The sequence below is a fragment of the Phaenicophaeus curvirostris genome, chromosome 4, assembly GCF_032191515.1.
Source record: "Phaenicophaeus curvirostris isolate KB17595 chromosome 4, BPBGC_Pcur_1.0, whole genome shotgun sequence".
NCBI lineage: Eukaryota > Metazoa > Chordata > Aves > Cuculiformes > Cuculidae > Phaenicophaeus > Phaenicophaeus curvirostris.
The window spans coordinates 60,384,031-60,409,769 of NC_091395.1; the positions used below are offsets into that span (position 1 = coordinate 60,384,031).

At 34.8% G+C, this 25,739-nt stretch overlaps 1 protein-coding gene across 12 annotated transcripts in view; it reads right to left on the reverse strand.

Moving 5' to 3' along the window:
- The window catches only part of SLIT2 (slit guidance ligand 2), a 258,279-nt gene that overhangs the window by 20,307 nt on the left and 212,233 nt on the right, over positions 1-25,739 (reverse strand). For 7 of the 12 annotated variants that reach the window (XM_069856242.1, XM_069856241.1, XM_069856245.1 and 4 more), the window contains 10 exons: positions 23,506-23,574; positions 23,013-23,084; positions 22,718-22,789; positions 21,329-21,400; positions 18,650-18,813; positions 16,330-16,362; positions 14,071-14,195; positions 13,847-13,944; positions 12,295-12,434; positions 8,266-8,292 (listed from right to left, as the gene is read on the reverse strand). In XM_069856242.1, coding sequence (XP_069712343.1) covers positions 8,266-8,292; positions 12,295-12,434; positions 13,847-13,944; positions 14,071-14,195; positions 16,330-16,362; positions 18,650-18,813; positions 21,329-21,400; positions 22,718-22,789; positions 23,013-23,084; positions 23,506-23,574 — 872 coding nt within the window. The remainder of the gene's footprint in view (positions 1-8,265; positions 8,293-12,294; positions 12,435-13,846; positions 13,945-14,070; positions 14,196-16,329; positions 16,363-18,649; positions 18,814-21,328; positions 21,401-22,717; positions 22,790-23,012; positions 23,085-23,505; positions 23,575-25,739) is intronic. The other 5 variants (XM_069856246.1, XM_069856244.1, XM_069856249.1 and 2 more) reach the window with 3 other exon arrangements.

A 25,739-nucleotide genomic window follows, 5' to 3' on the forward strand; every position in this document is an offset into this window, starting at 1 on the left:
AAATAGTTCAACGTTAATCATCTATCCATGGATATAAATGATAATTTTGTGAAAAATATTTTTTAATTTACGATATTTATCTAGCTATGCTGTATAGGAAAACACTACTAATAGAGTCTCTGCTCACTAGGACAAACCAGCCATCAATATGCTTTTCTTTTATTTAGTTACACTAAAAGTAACCTACTGCCTGGAAAAACCCTGTTAATATCACTGCATGCCAATACAACTCCAATTATCCCAAAATGAAAACTTGCTTTCTACTGTTTCTTAAATATGACTCCAATTTTTTCATTTGTTACTGTACCATGATTATCTACACACTCTTCTGTGAAAAGAAAAGAAAAAATAAAAATCTACGTCACCCGTCTTCCCAGCTGCTAGAAGTCTAACAGTAGCTCTAATTTCGAACATGGGCTGTATAATCTGTTCAGTATTTTAGTATATTTAAAATATGATTTCATTTGCAACTTTATGACAAGTGAACACTTACAGGTGCGTAAACAGATCAACAATGTCTTGTTCCCTGACTAACTAATCAGAAGATAACATGAGTAATTCACTCATAAAGTTTATCACTGGTTTGTAAGGTATTCCAGCATCCATATGAAAAATACATGTATAATCAAAGCTATAAACCCTGTACCTGCTGAATTTAGGGACTCACATGTCCATCAGGCCCTAAAACTATTGAGGCAGTGAGGTTGCCCCATGTCATTTGTCAAGTAATAGAAGATGAGCTAGTGACCAAAAAGTAGAAGTATACACCAAAATGAAGAAGAAAAGAGCAAGATCTGAGACATTATTTCTAGGACTTATCCCCTTGGGTAGGCAGAACCTACTTCAAATGACGGTTAAATAAACAAAAGCCTAAAAGCGTTGAGGAACAACCTACATTAAAGCAAGGGCAGAGAAAAAAAGCAAAACTGAACCAAAGCCAAAGATCATAGAATCATAGAATAACCAGGTTGGAAGAGACCCGCCGGATCATCGAGTCCAACCGTTCCTATCAAACACTAAACCATGCCCCTTAGCACCTCGTCCACCTGTGCCTTAAACCCCTCCAGGGAAGGTGAATCAACCACCTCCCTGGGCAGCCTCTGCCAGTGCCCAATGACCCTTTCTGTGAAGAATTTTTTCCTAATGTCCAGCCTAAACCTCCCCTGGCGGAGCTTGAGGCCATTCCCTCTTGTTCTGTCCCCTGTCACTTGGGAGAAGAGGCCAGCACCCTCCTCTCTACAACCTCCTTTCAGGTAGTTATAGAAGGCAATGAGGTCTCCCCTCAGCCTCCTCTTCTCCAGGCTAAACAACCCCAGCTCTCGCAGCCGCTCCTCATAAGGCCTGTTCTCCAGCCCCTTCACCAGCTTTGTTGCTCTTCTCTGGACTCGCTCCAGAGCCTCAAACATCCTTCTTGTGGTGAGGGGCCCAGAACTGAACACAGTACTCGAGGAGTGGTCCGAGACGAAAGATGGTCCGAGAAGATCTTATAGAAACCTTCCAGTACCTCAAGGGGGCCTACAAGAAAGCTGGGGAGGGACTGTTTACACAGCCTTGTTGTGCTAAGACTAGAGGCGCTGTGTATAAACTGGAGAGGGGCAGATTTAGACTAAACATAAGGAGGAATTTCTTCACGATGAGGGTGGTGAAGCACTGGCACAGGTTGCCCAGGGAAGCTGTGGCTGCCCCATCCCTGGAGGTGTTCAAGGCCAGGCTGGATGGGGCCTTGGGCTGACCTAGTGGGAAGTGTCCCTGTCTATGGCAGGAGGGTTGGAACTAGATGATCTTTAAGGTCCCTTCCAACCCAAACTATTCTATGATTCTATGATCATACTGGACAAAAACACATCTGAAACACATATGCTAAGTGTGATAAGGCATGGGACCTCTAGATCTTAAAGAAAGACAGGAGAAGCCAAAACCAGCTACACAAGTATTTGCAGCCTTCCAAAAGATCCAGACTTCTTCTATACAAAGATTTTTTTAATTTTTTTTAAATAAAAAATTGATAGCACATTACCAGTTCTCAAGTAGTGCATTCTCCCTATGAAATCAAATAAAGCTTACAAGAAAATGTCCTTTAAGCACAGGGTGGCTAACGCTCCTCAGGAAAAGTGTCTGTAACAATGTGACTTAATCAATATGTAGGAAACTGAATGAAGATCGAATGCAGGCCACTGAAGATGACCTGTACAAAGGATTTTAATTCTATCCTCAAAGCCTCTTCAGACTCTCAATGGTCTTATTAGTCTGGAAATGTGCAACTGTTATGACTAGGTCAGTGCACAAAGAATCCTGAAATACCAGGGATTCTTGGCATCCCATGATATATCAAACAAAACCCAAATCCCTTTCTCTTTTCAAAGGGTTTTGTTCAAACAAATACATATCTAAGAGGAAGTAATTCTTCATATAGCATTTAGTCAGTTTACAGAACTTATTCTAATAGTTGAAATCAGTTTAAAGGCCAGCAACATTTAAGAGTGAGATATAAACATGGGAACACAAAATTCAGATTTTCAGGAACATGGAGTGGAATGAGCAAAATCACTTTTTTTTAACGTAGCTTATACACATGCCTACGGCTTAGAAATGTATATATGTTTATATATGTCCCCCCCCCAATATCTTATTATGTCATATATTCTATATTAAAGAACATGCAGAAGTACAATATACATAACACTCCAACTACAAATAATAAAAATACAGCCGTTCAGTACTTAAAAGACTTTGATAAAAACCCTTCTAGACATTTTCAAGATTATTAATTCTAGCAGTATAACAAAGACTTTCTGAATGTGACATACCAAGCCTAACTTTCAAGCAGAGCTTGAGCTTTTCTGTGTCTAGTTATATTCACAGCAGCAGTTCATTGGAAAACTCCCCAAAAACTTAGAAAAAGGTAAATTAGGACTGGTATAATAGGATCAAGCAATATCACCATTGCAGTCAGCTTTAATGAGCATTGATTTTGCTACAGGATAGTAACGGGACCATGGCTTAGATTATTGTTGGCATACACGTCTGAAATTTCTTGTGTGGGAAAAAGCTTTATAGACTGTAGTGTCCAAGTCCTCCCTCCCCATTCAGGTACTTATAAAATACATTATTCCTTAGTTAGAGAACACTGCATTTTAGTTTCATAGGCTGATGGCCCTGATATCTTCTGAACTACACTGAAAGCAGAATCACCTTGTGAAAAGCTCAGGAGCATGTGAAATGTCTTAATTCCCAAGTCATAGCCACATATCCTGCAGAGAGACTAAGGGTCAAACTGGAAGTTTAAGTTTGAAACAGGCTAACAGTTTTGAAAAATGTCCAGTTCAGATTATAAGACAAATGTTACACTACCAGATCTACTGCAGCCGAATGGCTTGCAAAACATCATCAGGTATTTTTGAGGTTATAGACAGACTGATCCGAGTACTCTACAGAAAAGTGCACAGCCAGAAAAAGAAGAGAAAAAGTGATTAAAACCCCCACTTGTTTCTAAAAACCAGGACTTGTATGCTCTGACAGCATAAAAGAAGTAAAGCTTCCCCTTGCATATGTGAATTGTATACACTGTGAAATAAGTGTCAAAATTGTATCACTGGAGGGTGCTTTCAGTTAAACAGTCCATTAGCAACTAGCCTAGCGAAAGAAACAAGAATCAAGGAAAAGAATGGTAAATGTGTCAGTTCATGTAGTGAAATAATAATAATGTAAAAAAACTCTATGAACAAAAAAGTCAGTTTTACACAATGTACTAACTTTCATTATGAAGAAAGCAGAATTCATGACAGACTTGCACACACAACTGGAAAAAATAAAATCAAGAAAAACTGAAGACGGGATCCAAAATATGTACATCAGGTACTGAATTTCTGAATAAAAACATAAATACCAGAAGAACAAACCAAAATAACCCAAGTATGAGGTCTTCATTTGTACTGTTAACAGATTTATATTTTGAATGAAGCATTTCCATAACCAAAATACAATTGTTTGTGAAAAAGTTAATAGAAAAGTTAAGTAAAAATATGTGACATGGAATCTGAACCTTATAAAGGTTCACCTCTTAGTGTACCAAGTAACCAATGTGTTATTCAGAATTTAGCTGAGACAAGGTGAAGGGAAAAAAGCAATTTTGTTGAAATGAAAATATAGCGATGAAAGTGAAACACTAATTGAAGAAAGTATCAGATTTACCAGCTTAGACTCCTTGGCTTTACAGGAAGGAAATGTTACAGAGTTGCCTGATTTGGGAAGCACAATACCATGTCTTAAAAAAACATACTTCAAAATAGTGATAAAAATGTGAAACAAATGCCAGTTCAAGCATGCTTGATACCGATGTATGTGTACATTCTTTTATTCATCTAATAATACTGCAGCCAAGGCTTCTGTAAGAGCTTGGCTAAGTAATTACGTTTTTGAAAGATGGGAAGATTTCTGTACATAGGAACATAAGCAACAGACTAGTCTGTTTAAAAACAAGCAATGGATAAAGTGTCAAAAATCCTATGAAATTCTTCCAAAGTTTAATAAGAACCAGCAATAGCTCTTTTCATAGGACTTGTTTCTTAATCAATCTACGGAGTCTGGATTCCAGTATGGGGTACCACTCCAACCATTGTTTGCACAGTCCAAATGAACACAATCCTTCATGGTCAAGACTGGAATATTTACTGATATTCTGCAGCTACATATTGAGGATGATGCAGACTTAAACAGCTAGACAATACTATTAAATACCGATGATGAATTGTGAGCAATCCTTGATTAACTAACCAAAGCTATAAGTTTACTAGATTCACAGGTCAGTTTGTGTTTCCCTAGCATATGTTAACTCACTCTTACAACTCGATGAGATTATAAATCACAGAAAAACTTAACCCTGGATTTTCCAGTATGTAAAGACATAGTACAAAATAACACGGAATAATGCAATGAGGTGAAGAAGGATTTACATAATTTTAAATAATAATTGGGCAATAAATTCAAAATACAGTCAAAAAAAGCAATGTCAGCCACTACATTTCTGAATGAAGAGGAGAGCTCTAACACAAGTGGACATGGAGATCTGAATATAATAGCACATTGCTGATTATAGGCAAGCTTACTGAAAAAACATGCATAAAATCATTAGCATATTAGCAAAGCTGAGTATATTACACGAAGAACTAGAGACACAATGCAAAAGAAAGAAGTCAGTCTAAATTATCAAAATAATTTGTTTTGTTGGAAGACTTATTCAGTGTTCCAAAGCAAAAATAACAAAAATATATTACATACTTACTGGTATTTGCTAGAATAGCAGGATTTAATATGTGTACATACATGTCTGTTCCAGCTTCTGAGCTTTGTTGTGATATATTGTGAGTCAACTTCTGCAGTATTTATGTGTTATCAATTAGGTATTACTATCTGAGCCTTTAACTGGAGGTCTCTGTTTGAGTACATCTGACTCAAATAGCCAACAGAGCATAGAAGTGGTTGGAAAATGTCAGTGTCACTTAACAAACTTTATATGGAAACATGCTACACTTCTATGAAGTTGAGTTTGATGAACATTAGATGACAAATTATTTTAAGACTTGAAATTATTCAAAAAAGACAAAAATATCTACTATGTGAGGGACAAAGTTGCTAACAAATAAAAAAACCACAGTCACAGTAGAATGCAGTTTATAACCACAAATCTAAACATTCTGTTGGAATTTAATGTTAAAGTCAAATTCTAGATGAGATTCAGTGTTCCTATATTCCCTCATTGCTTAAGTCTGTTCATCAAGGCACTATGGCTGTGGATGTCAGTGTAAGATGGGGCAGTTTTAGTTTAACATTTCTAGTTGTTTTACATAAGCTGCTGGGCAGCAACAAAGAAATAGTAACTTTACGGCAGTTAAGCTTTAAGCTAATTAAGGAAAACAAAAGTATGGATTATAGACGAGAATCAGTAACGGAAGTAATCAAACTAGTAGTAGGCATCTCAGCTTACGAAGGATACCCTGCATATTCCCCATTTATGAAAATGCAGTAAAATTCCTTTAATACTTAAGCTTTTGATATAGAACAGTAATTTGAAGTGCATTAAACTAGATGAAACAGAAAATTTTACAATGAGTGATAAAAAGCAATAATACCAAAATTGTCTTTTTACTATAAGGAGTTCTAACACTAACATGTAGTTCTTACAAGAATTTAGACTATGATCCTGATTTAATGAAGTAACTAAACTTTTTAGCAAGTTTGATATGACATGATTTTCATTTAATTGCTTGCATACTTAAATTTTAGGCAGGCATTTATCTGATAACCAAGTGAATTGCAAGAAGTATCTCAACTCCTTTATTGCAGTAGCAAGGCAGCAATGTAATGAACTTTTGAAGCATAAACATAAATATGTGTGTGTGTGTCTAGGGCTTGCCTAAAGTGAAATGATTCCTTAGAATTATCTTTAATTTTTTTCCTAACATTGACACAATTCAAAAGATGCCTGGCATGATAAAACTGACTGATCCTCCTGACAGGCTACTAATAACTTTTAAGTTCAGCTGGCAAGCTAATACAAATATGTACCACATACACATCTGCTTAATTGGGATGCTGATCTTAGTTCTTATCCCGTGGGTGTTTGTGCAAAACTTGTTCTTGATATAAACAATAATTTTAATATGTTATAATTCACACTTCTGTAATACATTTACAGTGAATACAATTCTGTTTAGGATTTATTGCCTTTCTACCTTTAATCACATTTAAAAACATTCAAACTGTCAGCAAGACTACTTATATACAGGTAACAGCTGATTCAGAGACTTGAGTCTCTTCATACTTCCCTTTGTATTCCATTTGCAAAGGTATTTTTACATAAACATAGCTTTTATTTTAATTTCTGAAAGTAAATCTGAAAAATTCTGTAATTTTCACTACTGGGAATCAGTGACAAAACAAAATTTTATCCCGGAATCACAGAATCACAGATTCATTGTAATTGGCTTGTTTGGTTTTTTTTTTTTCCTAATTAAAAATAATAAAGAACTAAACTTTTATATTTATTTATACTGAGCTTGCACTTTTTCTAGTTTTTCTAGGGTTGAGTACCATTTCATAAAATCAACTAGTTGCAGGCTGGGACAGTAACAGAATAATGTAGAAAAAATAACTTAGGAAGTGACAAGGGAAAAAAAAGAACAAATCAGGAGGCTATTTTGCTGTCCAGAGAACTAATAATAAAATGCAAATGCAGCAGTATGTCTGAATGGAATAAAGCTTTTAACATGGAAGACCCATGGATGGAATAACGTTCTGGAAATATCTTGTTTTCTCCATCAGTTACAGAGAGAATTCAGGCTCTGAGTTTTAGTTGTAAGAATTAATTAATGAGATACCTAAATTTATCAATTTAGATGGTATAACTGCAGTGTTGCTCAACATGCTATTTTATTGATAATGAAAATACTTTTATTACTAGTGAAGTATTATATTGCTTTATAGATGGCACAATACATTTATCAAACTAAATTAATGGCAAATCAACTAAAGATGATTCATTTGCTTTTAAAACTAAATATGTAACTTCATAAGCATGTCATCATGATTATGTTAGCACTCTTGATTGTCTAGATGATCTGATTGTACAGAAGATGGTTTATCCCTGTTAGCAAGACACGTGTTAGGCAGAAACTTAAAAAAAAATTTAAAAATCAGGAATACCCAAAGTTTGTGTCATAAATCCCTCCACTATTTCTGTTCTTGTACCATAGTCTCAGCTTAATGTGGTCATTTAAGATTCTGTAGATATTAACAGTAAAAAAAGGCCACGGAAATGATGAGCAAGAAGACTGCTATTTTATACTCCAGCATATTTTCTAGTACCATAATCTAACACAGAAATTAAAGCAAAACAGCACTATAAAATACATTAGAATGAAACCAACATGTGCCTTTAAGGAGATGAGACTAAAGATTTCAGAAAATCACCATGTAAACTTTTCTATTAGTTCTGTCAGTGGCTGTAAAAAGTTTTAATACATCTGAAAAAAAGACAATGGAGGTAGAATTAAAGTACTCCTGCACAGTGATCTGCACCTTAAACATCATTCTTCTGACATTTACAGCAAGAACAAAGTGCCTAATTTTAGGATCTGCAGTGAGCTTTCTAAGTTATACCTACATACTATTTTTTGTTCATTTTTAAAAACCTGAAATCCATGCACCTTTAAGGAAAGGAAAGTGAGAAACCAAAGTAAGTGAAAATAGGCTTAAAAGACAACTGACCTTTTTCCACTTCATTCAGATTAGCAGCTTGCAGTGACAAAGACAGAAGAGACAAGAGACTTTTTACATTGTAATACAACAGCACATTAAGCTAATGCACAACTATAGCAGCAGAAAGGTTGATATAGCAAAATGAAGCAAGCTTCAGAGTATCGCCTACAGCAGAGCAAAACAAACAGAAAAAGTAAGAAGTACATGCCACCGGTGGCATAAGAAAGATTTTACTTCTGGATCAATTAGATCTGTGATCTAATGGCTGATGATAATGAGCAAGAGAAATGATCATCTGTAATCTACAGAATGTACATAAAATGACCTGAAGTTTACTAGACTGAGGTTAAAATAAAGGATATGATAATGTTAAGAGAATAGGGAGTTTAAAGAGTGCAGGACATAGTGAGGTATTTTATGTTTTAATTCTCAAGGTTTCATCAGACACTCTTTAGTGTCTGCTGCTTCTATTTGCTTACTGTTGTTTCAGTTATAGTCTGTGATCTTAAGAAAGCTCATAGTATAGTGCAAATGCCATTCTTTATCTTTCCATCTGCACCTGTGGAAGTAACTGTAAAACTGAACTGAGGCAGAGAAAAATGGATTCCTGATTCTTAAGCAACAAAATAATAATATTTTTTAATTGTTTGTTTTGAAATCAATATTGTATACTTGAGAATGGTCAATTTTCAAGGGTTTGTTAAAAAAGGCAAAAAGTGACTGTTTGTTTTTGCACTGCAACATTCTTTACAACATTTTTCATAGTTTTTCTATGTATTTTCAGAGCTAATTTCAGACCATAACGAGCCCTCCACACGAAAATAAAACTTGAAAGAAAAACGATTTACATTTCATACCAGTGGGTTTCAGATGACTCGTTCCTTATGCTGTGCTACTGAAATGTAAAGCATATTTGCAGATAACCATCCACCCAGAAAAATATTCTGTGCTGGTGCACTTCCACATTCAGTACATATATGCTGTGACATTTTGAACACAGACAGTTTGAAGTATTGCCAACAGAATTAAAAGAGAACTGGACGAGCCTACAGTGCTGTTTTACCAGTCCACCATCCCAGCACCCAACAACTTATAGCCCAGGGACTTTCCAAGTTGGAGATGAGTAACTTTGAAATTAAAAACCATTTTACCTACTGAATATATAGGATGTTTTCCTGGTTGTTAACCTACTCTTGCCCAACTAGTACATGAGTTCATTTAGTGAAAAATACCTTTCATAAAAAACACATTAGTAATACAAATATCTGCGTTTAACCTGTTAGAACAGATACCAAAATCCACTGTATCCATACTGGATGGGGATTCTCTTCCTCATCTTTCAAATCAGGCTTTCAGCCAGAGGAAAACAATATCCTATAAATAATTTGGTACCTCATTCACAGTTGAGGCAACTGTGAATTACTTTATATTCTGAAGACTACCATTTCTAGAACCTGATGTGTCCAGACTACTGTCAGTCTAATTCTTAACGCTAAAGGTTATTTAATTATTACGCGAGATCAAGGACAACGGATGTTAAGACACCTTGACTAGCTCAATAGTTTATATTTTCTCTTCATAGTTCAGCTCAAATACAACTTAGGATCTCACACATTGTATCCTATCCTCAGGTGCTTTTTAAGATAGACAGTATATTGTAGAATTCTGTACTATATCCTGTGGAATGAAAAACCTGAACTTTTGCTAGAGTTTTTGCTCAACTATCAAATGAGTTGAGGCTCTGGTGCGGTATGTTTAAAAAAGTATGTCTTTGATTTTTGATAAGGTATTGAAAAAATATGAGATAGTGTAAATTCTCAACATCTTTTTAAAAAACACATCAGGTAAACTTACTGATTACACGTAGATTGTTTTGATTTATTTTAGAGATGGTGAGAGGATTCTCAACTACTCACATGACCTACTGACTTCGGTAGCAATTATAAGTGGGCATTGCATCTATAAAAGCAAATCTCTCTTTCTGAAAGAATTACAGTTAGCAAACCAAAACACTTGCCATGTAAACTCAGAGTATTTTACTTTTAGAATTATGCACAGTTACGAATCAAATTATAAAATACAATTTCTTCTATTTTGACTGAAGAAGCACAACTGCAATATTAACATAAAATATTTTACTACTGTTTATAGTCTCCTTTTTGCCCTAACAAACAGATATATAGAGAAATGCTACAATTGCTGTTTCAATTGTAAATGTAAAATGTACATTTCAATTAAATTACTACAGAAATGTAACAGGCACACTTAATCAAAGTTTTAGGTTAGCACATATGAGCAAATCATTATATCCACTCCATGGATATTTAATGCAAAACAGTTCTTCCCATGCCTATTTTGAATACAGCAAGCTATTGACTCCAGCAGCTAAAAGCATCCAGAGCACTGTTGAAAATAAATAAATGAACAACACAGCAAAAAACACTTGCAAAACTGCAGAGAAGGAATGCATGTGCAAATGAATTGTCTACCATCTAACAGATATATTTAGCCTTTTGGCATGAAGCCACCGAACAAGAATACTGCACTGATGTGACTTTTGTTCACCTTCTTCCAGCCCACTCAGCAGAATATCTGATACCATTTTTAAAGGAGATAGCAACTGATCCCAGAGGAGCTCAAGTTTGACTTGCGTATAGCTGAAATACAGGTAAAGAAGAAATAGCAAACACCTCTGTCTATTTATTGATGCTGTTACCTTTTACTTGTTTCTAAGGCCTGAACTGTCAATTGATTTTAGGTAGTAAGGTATCAATTATTGGTAAAGCAGTATTTTGCCTAAGCACAAGATTATGTCTGTTCTTCCAGATATGGACCATCCACTTATTATTAAATACCTTATTCTGGCTACTTATACTTTTAACCTGTGTTGCTGTAAATATTGTAGCTTATGCTGTAGGGGGAAATTTCTACCAAACATTTACCGAACATAAATACTGAATGAATATATAAGTTAGATTATGAAGCTGTGTTTCTTTTACTTGTGTTCCATTATCTTCACTGCCAAGATATAAATACAGACTTTAAATTTGAATACCCTAAAACATTTGATCAATTCAATAGGTTGGAGAACTAATGATGGAAATACGGGCCATTAAAATGAAGTTAACTATGTTTTCAATAAATTAAATTAATTCAGGATTTCACCTCTTCTCCAGGTTTTGCAGAACTCAAATCTAGTGCTCCCTGAGGATAGTGAAAAACTTACCAGGCAGAGGGAAACAGGATTGTTTAAAAATATAAGATGACTGAGTAGAGTTAATTCCCAAGTTATGGTGGATTTTATGTTTCTTCTTTATGAGTTTCAAAACATGCTTTTGTGAATTTAAGCTCTGTATTCTACTGCTTAACTAGCTGACAGAAAATGGATCTGTGTAGCTAGAAAAACTATAAAACACATCAGTGTAAACAATAGATCCTACTTCTTGTTCTCCAGCGTCGCTATTCTAACTATCCTCCATTCCCACAGAGGTGATGATAACAAGAGACCCTCTGTCTTAAAGAGGGGTTTGCTTTAGCCAAATGACAGAAGCAAATAAATACGCACACTCTAATGATTTTTTTTTTCTTGAGCTAGAAAGAAAGCATCACACTCTGCCTTAACATTTCTAACAGAAGGCAGGACAGCAACCATGAGTGCCAAATTCAGTTGCCTAATGGCACAGACAGATCATTTTCTGCCCTGTTTGTAACATGAGGTACATAGGATAAAAGTAGAATATTTTTGAGATTTCTACAGCTACAGAGGCTCTTCATTAGAATGTCTGGGTTAGGTAAATAGTAGGGAGGGACATGTTCTGAATGATCTTTTAAACATCAAAAAACTGTAACTGAAAAACAAAGGAATTAATGAGTGGACATTAAGTCTATTTTTGACTGCAAACTATATAGGAGAGAAATATGAAGAAAGTCTAGCTTTAAGTCAATTGTAGAATAAGTAATAATTCACCTACAAAATGAAAAATATTACTGTTCTGCTAGGAATTCTTGAATTACCTATACTTTCTCTTATACTCTTACCTGTATATTCAGGTGGACAAAGGCAAGTATAGTTATTAATTCCATCCACGCAAGTAGAGTTATTCTCACAGTCATTGTCTTCACAGTCATCAACATTTACTTCACAGTTTTCACCTTCAAATCCATCTGCACAAGTGCACCTGTAATACAGAGAACAAAACTAACCACATGGACATTTTACCTGGGGAGACGAGACAGGAAGTTCTACAATTAACAAGTACAATAATTCATAGTCAATATCCCATATCAGTATATGAACATGATTGATACAATATAAACCACCATATAGTAAATGTTTATTTTTTCGTGTTTGAAATTACAAAAAAAAAAAAAAGGCTTCTAACTTTGTGCTATAATCTTTAGTTTAAGGTGTTAAATCACTGAACGTTCCTTTTGAAAAGCTTGCTACCTTTATATTATAAGATTAGATCATATTTCTTGTGGAAGGTGATCATTATTTCTTTAAAAAAAAATGTAAGACACATGGAAAAGACTGTTGAGTCCAGGATTAATATGTAATAGTGTAATAGCAGTATTCCACTATCATTCAGTTAAATGCACCAAGACAAATCTCTCTTTAATATTCCAGGCACAATACATGTCTTAATATATAAAAATAAAAGCCTTCATAAACTCTTCAAAGCAGTGGTTTTTACATCAAGATAGACAGTAAACATAAAAGATCATTCAAACATGACTACACATACATTTTCATGTTATATGCTCTATCTATAATTTCTGCAGCTTTCATTATAATATTGTTTTGATTTTCAAATTATGTAATGTCTAAACATAGAAATAAAAAAGGTCAAATTCTGAGACATGACTATGTCACTTCAGATTCTAGAGGCATAGTATTAAGATGTATATGCTTAATTTTTAATAGAAAACTACTTAATCTTTGGGCAGAATGTGGATTAAAATATATGAATAATGTCATAATGAATTGCAAGATAATGAACTGTATCTTTTTGTGGTGTCATTTCTAACAAGCTTGAGGTGCAGATTATTAAATGACTAATAAGTTCACGTAAGAATGCTAAAGAACTTTATTTCATAATTCATGAAGTACATCTGGACTAATTGTACTGCGTGATCAAGTAACTCAGGATTAAAAATGCTCACAGCATGTTTATCTGCTGGCATAGTGAGTTTCAAATGAATCATTAATTTTCTATTGCACTGGGATTTACATTGTATCATTTACGTGCTGTCTGTTGAAGTAATACACACAACAACTGATGAATTGTGAGATTTTTTCAGCAGGGATCTAGCTAGCTATTAATTAACATAATTGAGTCAATACTATGTTGTCTTGACCTGATACGCCTCAACTAATCACAATCATTTGTTATTATTTTTAATAGCTTCAAAGCTTTAGAAGCTTTCCAAGGACGCTGACATGTTCTGAAAACTTCAGAAGCACTGAAAATCTGCCTTTGTGGTGTGCTTACCAGCAAACACAGAGAACTTAAAGATTAATACCAAAATTATTTCAGCATATAAAACTCAGTAGTTTTCCATCCTCTTATGACAATTAAAAACAACCTACCAGAAGCCATCTTTTTCTCCTTCTTTCAAATTACAAGTTCCGCCATGGTGGCACGGGTTGCTTATGCAGGCATGAATGGGAATATCACAGTCTTGACCCTATGCAGGGAACAGCAATTACAATTTAAGAAGAATATAGAGACGCTAGTGGAACAGAGCCAAATGAAAGTTTTTAAGGAGAATCTTACATTGCAGTAAGCTTTTTCTTCTTCACTCAGTACCTACCTTGAAACCATATGGGCAAGTACATCTATAGAAGTCAACTGGATCATTGTTGCAGGTTCCATCATTTTTACAAGGATTTGATAAACAGGGGTTACACTTAGCAAGAATATTAACATCCATGGGTCCTTAAAAACACAAATTTCATAGTCAGAAACAACTATTAATTTATATCTGACAGGATATATCTGCCACATTGCTTTAAATTTTAAAATGAAACTTTTATTTTAGACTTTGTGGTTTTTCTGTATGAACGAAATGATAGACTGTCCTAAATCATTTTGACATGACTAAATAAATCTGAGCTTGGATTTTTGGTTTAATTACCACTTTATTTTAAAAGAGAGGCTCTCTCAAAAAAGTGATTCCTGAAATATGCACAGTTCTGATCAATGATAAATAGCTTCCCTTTGTACTAACAAAATAAAGAATATGATTTCAACTTTTGTCTTTCTACGGAATAAAAAACTGGCTATGAGAAAAGGGCTTCACAGTCTGCAATCCTGCCCTTGATGGTGTTACTGAGAATACTATATCTAATGTATTTGTGTTTTAATTTCCAAACTCCTTAGACCTGCTGGTGGAATAGCTTGATAGCTCCATAGCATGTTTTACTCAAAATGATCCAGACTGCAAAGTTTTCCAAGCTTACAGGGCACTTTTACTGAGAATGGGGGGTTTGGGGGTATTTAAAACTTAGATTTCTTAACTTTATTCATTTTTCTTTGCAAGATTAATCTGCGATAAATTGTAAAGAAGCTGGCATGGAAGGAAGCCATGTAATTATCGGATACACTAGGAGGTGTTAGACAAGGAAAGGCTGACATTTTTTTTTTTTATAAGATACTTAAATTCTGCCGGTGCTGGTATCCTTCTGTGTCACAGCTTGCAAGCAAATCCAAAGAGATGAACACAGTAAGCTGTGATAAGATGCTTCTTGCCAAAGCCACAATCTATATGGGTCACTGACCATTCTTGTCTTCATTACTGTATTTTGAAAGAGAAATCTATACCTGATTAAAGGCTCTGTTAGACTAGCTAAGAGCACAGGCAGAAGAGTTGAAACAAACACCACAAAATTAACATCTAGAAAGTCCTGTCTGTTTTCTCTAGACTATTTCTGATTATTGCTATAAGACCTTAAGAGGTTCTGTGAAAAAAAAATAAGGTGCAAGAGGCATGTGTTCAAAAAAAAAAAAAATTGCAACACTGCTGTTGCGTGGAACTCTATGCTTCCTTGTCTCAGCTGTTCATTCTGAACATCATATCCTCTCTTCTACTTCTCATGCAACAAAACGCTAATTATCTGGCATGAACTGAAAAACATTCAATAACTGAGGTAATTTTCCCGAACGGACTAGCAACCTTAATTTCACTTCCAAAACACAGTCAGAAAATGCTAACCTAACTCTCAACAAGATAGTAAACAGCATCATATCTGATCTAGTGCTATGTTTATTTCCACCTATCATATATATAGTATCCAATAAAAAATAACAACTTTGTTTATCATTCTACAGTTGTAAGATCAAAAAATGGAAATGTTTCAGATATTTTTACTGAAGTCTAATAGAAAGTCAGTTCTGGAACTTATATTCATTTGCACCATACCATTCCTTTCCTCTTTCTGCTTGCATGTGTTAAAAGACTTGCATATGAAAAAGAATTAGGTTATAACCTATTGTTTAGTTTTTCATACTGTAGACATATTCTTGAATAAGCCCTAAATGGAAAAAAGTCCTTCAGAAAAAAAAAGCAATATTCTTTTATAAACAGTGTAAAACTTACCATATTTATTGACACAGACACACACTTTTAGCTACCTAACTCTTTTGAAGAAAAACATGACACAACCCCCCTCAAAACTAGCTTCTAGAGAAACCTGTTGCAAGGAAAACTTTGAGTGCTGGCATTTTATGACTCTTTTTCTCTCTTGCATATGGTCTCAAAATCAGTATCAACACTGATTCACTTATATTAAAGCTGCTAATGAAATCACCAACTTTAGTGCAATGCAGTGGAAATGATCATTTAAGTTGGATAGTTTTCAGACCTCAAACCCAGGCTTTTAAAATAACAAAACTGTTAACACAATATGTTAAACAATATATCATGAAGAGTCATCTGTAAATTCATCAAAGGGGAAAACAAACAGTATACATGCGTGACTTAGGAAAGAAGTCTGCTTGAGGTACACAAAAGGAAGGTCAGAAGGTCCATTCTTTATTAGATCACCCATTCCAGATTTACTTATAACCTTACCTGGTATCAGAAAACCACAAGGCCCTGGAATCTCTAGAAGCAGGGCATGGATAGTAAAGGGGTAAAAGTAAAAGATTGAGAATCTGTTAGAGGCCGCATAAAAAAAGAAAGAAACACCCATAAATGTAGAAAAACAATTGAAAGAAGAAAATACTAAGGGATGGTTCCTGGAGTAAAAGAATTCATAAAATTAGAGTAAGGTACCGTGATTTTATGGAGCTTTAAAACTGAGATGAGACTTCATTTTAAAATGCTCGTTTTCACTGGGAAGCATTCATTATGTAAGTCAAAGTCAAGCATTCATTTCACTTTCACCTGAATTCAAAGATACTGATAAGAGGGAATTACAAACTGCTCTTTTCTGATAAATACATACACAATAGCAGACCATCAACAGATATCTGAGAATAGTTCTCACTCATAACCTAAAATTTTGGTTCTAAAAGGAATATAGCATCTTCCTAAATTCTATTCAGCAGTTCATTTTTAAGCAAAAGATAAAATTACTTATCTTTGAATAACAGACACATAATGTCTTACAGGGGCATCATGTCTCACTAAAGCTGCTTATTTGCAATCTGTAATTATGAGCATCTTCATAGGACAGTGGTAGGAAAACTATTTTTCTCTCAAAGGTATCCATCATACCAGATCTCCACTCTTGAAAGTGATAAAATACAGTTCTTACCCTGCATAATAATATAAAGGATATTTTCTAATGGGCAAGAGGGAGTAAGATATTCCTTCTGTATTGTCTGACAGAAACGTAACAATGATTTTAGAGAGGGGCAATATAGTTTTCAAAAGAGCTGGAAAATAACCAAACAAGTCCTTCAGGTCCCTGTAAATATTATTTCACTTAAATCCCTACAACCATGTGTAATAAGAGTGTATCTGCAATAATGTTTAGTGGATGCTTGTAGATAAATGATCAGATTAGTCAGGAAATTTCCTATCTTAAATCAGACAAAGGGACTTTGCAACATATGAGTGTCATATGCAATGAACACTGGCATGGCCTCAGAGATGTGCTGTTGAAAAACTGCAAGAAGGTTTTGGAGAGAGAGACAATTCATTGACATCACATGCAACAAAATGGGTTCCAATGTTTTGGGTTTTTTTTAATAAAAAGGGTTTTCTTCAGAAAGCCTAAGGAGAGGAGACTAAATAGAATGAACATGCAGTAAAGAACAGCTTTGGATGAGACAAACTGCGACAAAGTTCCATTGCTTTTTTTAAAGAAGAAATTACAAAGGGATTAAGCTCACCTTTGAAGATACATCAACAGATGAATAAATCAGAATAGATTGAAGATTACTAAGACTGTGAGAATGAGTTACTTCTATTAGACTTAAGATCATATTTATCTGATGCCTCAGAAATTACTAAGCTTAGTAAAGACTTCCAAGTATAAGCACACATAAATTTTGTTGGGGTATTTTTTTGCTCAGTTCAGGATTTTCAGTCTTTCCAAATGAGGGCTATGAAAAATGAAGCTGTAGCTGCAGTCTTCTGTGTTTTCAGAATATTTTAGAAGGAAGAAATGGATGAAATAGAGGAAAATTAAACAGTAAACCAACCAAAACCTTTGCTCACATACAAGTAAAAAAAGTACTTTTTTCACCAAAAAATAGTCAGGTTCAGAAAAAGAACACAGGAATTAAAGGACAATAATATAAGTGGTGATATAAATGCCAGCAACATTGGTACCAACATGGAGGTAAATACCCTTGTTTCATATCCTGAGAAACTTCCCCATATATCATCATTTTAGAAAGAGACCTCTACAGAGGTAACCATATCCTTTAATCTACTTTTTTTTACACTTTTTTTTTAATGCTTTCTTCTGAAGCATCAGAGAAAGCATTCTGGACATATTGATGCAATTATGTACCACTAGGATAATGCAGACTGCAAGAATTACAGATGTATTTACAGTTTCTACTGTAAACAGTCTGAAGGAAAAAGATGTTCTTTGGCTACAGGAAGTACAGATGCTTAAATTGCCGTTCATGGCTAAGGCATGACTGAGACCAAGTACCTATGTACCTTTATGTACTGAGAAATACTATACTGCAAGTCCAAAGACTCTTTTTCTCCATCTGTTGCTTGAAAAGAAATAGACATTGAAGTCTTTAAAATAAATACAGCTCCTGAATAGAACCAGTGGCTACATCCCTTAGTATAAGAAGGAATGATGACAAGGCTGAGTGAAGATGCTATAGTAAATATATTTAGAGCACACAGGACTCATGTTTCACAGATCAATTATCTGTAGAAATTCAAAACTGACACTTTTAAGTGAATAAAACAACAGTACCTTGGCAAGTAAATTTTTTAGACGGAGTTGTGAGAAGAAGTTTATCTGCCATTTCCCCAGGACCAGCACACCGAGCAATACCAGGTTCTTTATATTCTGATTTTACCCAGTCAGAGAGCCACTGCATGTTACAATCACAATAAAGAGGATTTGCTCCAATAGCCCTATGGAAAACAAACAACAAAAAAAAAGGGAATAAAGTTTTAAATAGCTTCTTTTAAAAGGAGAACCCAGGAAACAGGTTGGTAAAAAAAATCTTCAAACCACAAACCCACCTTCCCCTCACCAAATTTCCCATAAGACCATGAAGTGTCTGGATCTGGGTTCTGAATCAAGAGGTGACAGTTTTAGCAGTAAACCTGGTCCAGAAACCTAGCTATTACTAGCTGCTTTATGTGTGAATTTTGGAGAGCTAATACTGACTAGCTCTGTTTCACCACTGGTATGCAATGGCCAAGATCAGCTATATCAGCAGAATGAAACTGATACTGGGAAATTAAGATAGCAAGAATAAAGTATTTCTTCTGAAGCAGCTAGGGCAACCCCACAGAGTTTCACCCATATTTTTCCTTTTCAGTTTATGATTCCCAGACTGGTACAAACCATCTGTTTCTAAGCTTCTAAATTTGATTTAATTATTTCCTCTTCGGAGCACTCCCACTGAACTCACAGCTATGTGCAGAGTTCTGCAAGAGGTCTCTGCTGTGTAAGTAAATTAAACTACATTATCCTAGCTTTGTGGCAGTTACATAAGAATTGCCCTGTTATGACAGCAAATCCATTCCTTAAAATAAATCTGATTTCTTTAAATTAAAAAAACAATTTAGCTAGAGGTTTTCAGAATCAATTTCTGTAAAGGCTTTTTAAGTGTCTATTTTCTCTGCTAGAATCTATAAATACTCTTAAAAGTCTGAGAATAATAATATGTTGTGTAGTTACTTTGGAGAATAGAAGCATTGTGCTGTTTTATAAAGGTGAACTCATATTCCTTTTAAAAAATACAACAGTTATAGGACATGCAACAGACAATCTTGACATGTGCACACTCTCAAATGGCAATATTGGAACAACCACATTCTCCAGATGTTTCAATACCTTTTTTTCAGATTGTTCCACAACTTGGGATCAGTGGGTCTTCTAGAGATACAAGAAAATCTTTGGCAAGCAAAGGCAGTAGAAACTACCACTATTGAAACACTCTTTTGTACCATGCTGAACAGGAATCCCTCTCTTAACTTTTGCTACATACTTCCAGCATAATACCAGAGATTATATACACTTGTTCAGGCAGGCTTAAGTTAGAATAGTAACAAAAATCAGAGCCAGTGACAGGGAACTTCCCGTACAAGGAATCTGTCCTGTCCAAATCTGCAAGGCTGAATGTCAGGCTGAAGTGAGATAAAACAACTGCTCTGCTAAAATCATGTGTTAGCAAGGAGAACTGTTAGCCATTAAGAAAAAAGTAACAGCAACAACAATCAGTTCTCTGTCAGTTTTACTGATAAGCTGTAGATAAGCTAGTTTAATAGTAACATTTGTATGAGTGATCAATGACTCACAGCTTAATCAATATCATAAAATTTCTAAGAAATTGCCAACTAAATACTGAAGTCTAATACTAGAAACAGAAGCAGATAAATAAGTTTTTAACAACTGCAACTGTTCAGAAAAACAAAACATCTAAGGAACTAGTCAACTTACTCCTCAACTGTAAGCAAAGATGTAACAGCTATCCATTAACACAATAAGGTTTACATATACGTAACTTACTCTAATTTAGGTTACCACTGAAAATTAAAAAAGAGGAAAAGTATTGCCTCAAGTATGCTCTCAAATCACATGCCACGTATTTAATGTCAACTTAACAGACATCGACACAGATTGATAGAATAATTTAGGGCACTTTGAGGGCCATCTACTCCTACCACCTGCACAAAGCAGAGCTTGCTTTCAAGTCAGAGCAGGGTTGCTCAGAGCTGTGTCCAGCTGAGCTCTGAAAATCTCCAGGGATGGAGGTTCTTCTGCTTTATTGGGCAACCTATTCCAAAAGCTGAGCCACCCTCATAGTGAAGAATTTTTCATTACATTCAATCAAACTTCCCTTGTTGCAGCCTGTGACTGCTGACTTTTATTGTTTGCTGTGCTCCTCTGAGAAAAATCTGTCTCTATCACTGCTGTAATCCTCTTAGAGGCTTGAAGACTATTAAGTCCCTCCTTGGCATCTTTCTCCAGGCTTAATAGGTCCAAGTTTCTTTAGCCTTTCCTCAACTTGTATGTTCTGGCCACCTCCCATCCTTGCCTGACCTGATTCTGGATTTGCTCTGGTTCATACACATCCACTTTGTACTGGAGAAACTGGACAAAATTCCAGATGTGACCTTACAAGGGCCAAGAAGAAGGGAGTGACCACTGTCCTCGGTCACCTGGTTGCTTGTTTTCTAGTCCAGCCCAGAGCTTCTTTAGCCTTCATTGCCATAAGGGCATATGGCAGATGGTCAATTTGCTGCGCACCAGGAGGATAGGGATTTTTCTGCTGAGCTGCTAGTCCTCTGGCCAGTCCCCAGCGTGTACTGATGCCCAAGCTAGTTCCAGAGCAGGCCTTTGCATTTTGTCTTTGTTCAGCTATATGAAATTTGCTAAGTGCAAAGTAAAAAATACAGTCGACATCTGAATACTCACAGGTGTGATAATGATGAAAGATCATTAAAAGCTCCTTCAGGAACAACAGAAATATCATTTCCATGTAAAGACCTTAAAATAGAAAATAAAAAGAATAATACATATGAATAAAAATCAGCAGGTTAAATGTCTTCTTTGGTAAACAGCTTTCAGCTGTTCACATTCTCTTTCCTTCCAGTTCCTCAGTGTTTCCAGCTCTAACTGGCAGCCTACTCATCACTTAATTTTTTCATCCTGATTTTTTCTTAAGAAATGTTAATAATACAATATTTTAAAAACTGAAAGAATAAAGGCCAGTAAAAGAAGGCACACTTCTGCAAAGTACTGATTGGATTTAGGGGCAGCAGAAGAGTTATTTCTAACTTCATTAGCAGTTCTCTGATCATGTGGTTTTTTTATCATTCATGGATTCAGGGAAAATATAGGCATTGACTGTTCATTAATATAAGTATTAAGGTTGCTTCCCTGATTCGACAGGAAAGTAAAAGAACTAAAGACTTTACTATGCATCAATGCTGGGGCTAGTGTTATCTATCCTGTAGCAAAACTGCAAAAAAAATCCTTCCTTTTCTATGAAGTCATTAAATTACATGTATATCTAACGCATACGGAATTACGGTTCTTGAAATTATCCATATTTACATAAATAACTAAAGTTACGTGAGCACACTAAATAACGCCATGCTTTAGACACTTAATCCAACTAAGCTATGAAATGGTTACAAACTACCCAAGCAGAGGCAAAAATTAAATATTGCAGAAAGAATTTTTGCAGTTTTGTGGGGTTTTTTTCTCAGTGACAAGCCGAAGCTGTAAACTAGACTGACTATTCTTTATTTCCCTTTACCCCTTTTTGTGCTCTTTCAACCATGTTTTTCCAAGTGCTAAAATGGAAAGGTTTCTTGGAAACAAAAAATAATTTTATTCATTTCCAACAGTTAACCATGAGGTAAAGATTTTGGTAATACGGCCACATTAAATGAAACAATAAAGAAGCTTTTTGATTATTATTATTCAATTATTCAATAATTTGATTATTATTATTCAAAATTTGACTGCAAAGCCCTCTCATATACAGTAAAGGAGCTATGAATATAGGATTTTTTTAGATTTTAATACTTCTAGCAAGGAAGAACATAACACAAAAGAAGGAATATAGCCCAGATGAAAAAGCAGAAAAGAATAATTTATATGTCTGTATACACAATGATGTCAAGGGTCATGTACATAGTTCTCTAGAATGAAGCCACTTGGATTTTTAAGGCAACATAATTATCTTTTCTCACATACCTAATTGTTTTAAAATCTAGCAACTTCCTACAGATTTGCTATATGCTGTACATAAATAAAAATTCTGGAAAATAACAATGGTTAAAAAATAATACTTACAACAACCTAAGTGATTTCAATCCATCAAAAGTCCGTGCAGGGATACATCTCAGGCGGTTGTAACTAAGAATTCTAAAAGTATATAAAATACTGTCAGTAAGTATATTAGCCATTCAGAAAATGATGCAAAGCATGACCAAAAATAGCTTTTGCACACATAGCTAGTTAGGAAATTAGTTATTTTACAGCCTCCATAAAAGCTTTAACATCAATTAAACACCCTTTCTTCACTAGACAACCCCCTACCCTGCACTGTAATGCTTCCAAAGAGTCACTGTTACATGTTTAAACTTACAAGGTGAGCAGCTGAGTCATGTTGCTGAAGCTCTGATTAGAAAGAGTGCTGATTCTGTTGTTACTTAAATCTCTATAAAAAACAAAATCAGAAATTCAGACCTTAAAATGCCTGCCCCAGTCCTGAAACACTGTAAGTTAAACTGAGACACATTATTTTTAGTAGTAGTAGTAGTATCACCATTGGTATCAATATTTAAAGCAGTGCATATTTTCACATGCCACATACAAGCTCAGCAAGCTTGATCAATGAAAAGCATTTCCATTTCAACACAGATGAAAAAGCAGCACAATGCATTCTTGTAAAAAACAATGTCCATCATGCTACTGAGTTAATACAATCCTGCATCGACCCAAAAGCCATCCAGAGGGACCTGGATATACTTTACAGTTTTTTCTTATAACTAAACCCATATATAATGGAGTATGTTTATTGGGTTTTTTATTGTTTTTTTTTTCACTCCAGTAGAGAATGTTGCTCTAAAACTACTTACATGAGTGTTAAATGCTTATAGTTAGAAAGCTCTTTTGGAACAAGGGTAAACTGATTTCCATCCAAATAACTGAAATAGAAAAATAAAACATAGAGCATTGGGGTTTTTTTTCATTAAAACAGTAGTCTCTTCATCCCCTAATCACAGAATCCAACAGTAAAGTTAATAACAAATGAGTAAATAGTGTTAGCATCTTAGAGGAAACATTGCTTATAAATTGTTTAAGAGAAACAATAGAGGAATTGCAGCTTAAAATCTAAATGCCATTATATCAGATACTATGAATATTATAAATTAACAGTAATAACAACCAACTCTTACATTGTATTTTCTATTATTTTGTAAAGACTTTGCAAGGTTAAGTGTTTATCATCTCCATTTCACACACACCCCACTATAGACAAAAAGTAAATCTGACTTCTGCTAGTCTCACTAGTGTGGATTTTGAGCTATCTTAAACAGAAACAGACCTTGACACTGCAGAGGTAGTCTACAGCAGAAACAGCAAGAGCTGGTCCATCTTTAACAGTAAACTCATTTGTCACGTCTGCAATTCAGGTCACCTTCCCTAATTTATAATTGCTTATAATTCTCAATAACAGCCATCAAACCGTATTGGCACCTGAATCACAGGAGAAGGAAGGTGCCAATACAGCTTTTTAGCCTTGCCTAAAAAGCTTCCAGTGTGCAGCCAGTCATTACAAAGTGCAAGCAGAAGGGCTCTTTATGTAACCAGGAAAAGTAGTAGATGTGCTGAATTTACCTGATTCTCTGAAATGGAACTGACAGTCTATAGAATAAAGGTCTATAGCTTCTCAACTGGGGCAAAGGACTTGCTGATGGCACTATTATGGTGGTATTACTTGTGTCTTTTGGAATCCAAGTAAAAACTACACCCTCATTATCCCTCTACAAAGAAGACATTTTAGCCATCCAAATGCTTGGAACACACTTGAGTCAAGAGCAGCCTCTGATAAAAATATTCCTATATTAATTTTGAGCTTGATTTCTTTAAGTATGCTACAACATCTTTGGAAAGTTTTGTCTTGACTAAATGAATGGGCTGAAACACAGTTAAAATTAATGAAATAACTATCTACATCTAATCAAAAAGTTCGTTCTTTCTTTCTTTCTTTTTTTTTTTTCCCTTGGATCATGACTTCCTTGGGGCTCCTCGCCAAATCCGAAATATGCATTTCATAAATAGTGATGAATTGAGCATGGGCTCATACACTTAATTATTAAAAAAGAAACCAGCAACATTTAAGCTTTTTGAAAGAGTAAGCATTCTGAGAAAATTCTTTTATTAACAGATAAATTAGAATATATTGCTTTAGCTTCATTAGAACTGAAGTACTACAAGTATCCACTTGGTTGATAAAAATTCCCCCTTGTTCAAATGAAGCAACTATTAAGATATTTCATAAAACACATGAGGAGTGTATCTTGGAAGGGTTATGCATGCTAATGAATAAGAAGAATCAATCAGTATGCAATTGTTAACAGGAACCACCTCCATTATCCTTTTGAAAAATATGCTAAATTGCATGCTTAGGCACTAATTAAAGCATACAAAATTGTACACAAATGAGTTTTCAGTCACAGTCAGGGTTCCAATTGCAATTCCAGAAATATCTCTCTTTAACTGCTTAATTTTACACTGCATCGATATCCTTACATTGTCAATCTCTATTTATTATGCCCGACTACATTTAATTATGTCATCTTCGGTTTGAGGGAAAAAAATCAACACCAGAACCGAATGAAGTTAGGTTATAGGTTTATATAGCTGTGTGCTAATTTGAGTTCCTAATAATTTCTCTTCATTAATGACTAAAATCTTTCAGATGCTAATAAGCACCAAACTAGTGGTGGACTTTTCAGAATCTTTTATATAATACCAAATGATAAAATAAAACTGTTTAAGATACAGAATTACGATGACTTAACATACGCAACTATGATGTCTTCTGAAAAAGCATTGAATTAATCACTCGCTAGGAAGCATTAGTAATTTAGTATTAAATACTTGCCTTAAGTAACACAACCCCATTTTTTTTCTTGTCAGTAATTTGTATTTATTATTTCAGTCTTGTGACCTATCTGACCAAGACTCAAAACAGATGAATAGCCCAATTTTTAGGCCTCTATTTTCCCCCTTCATAATGCATAAAAATGGACTCATCTAATCCTAGCTTATTCAGTTATTATTTTCAAACAATACAAAAGGTAGC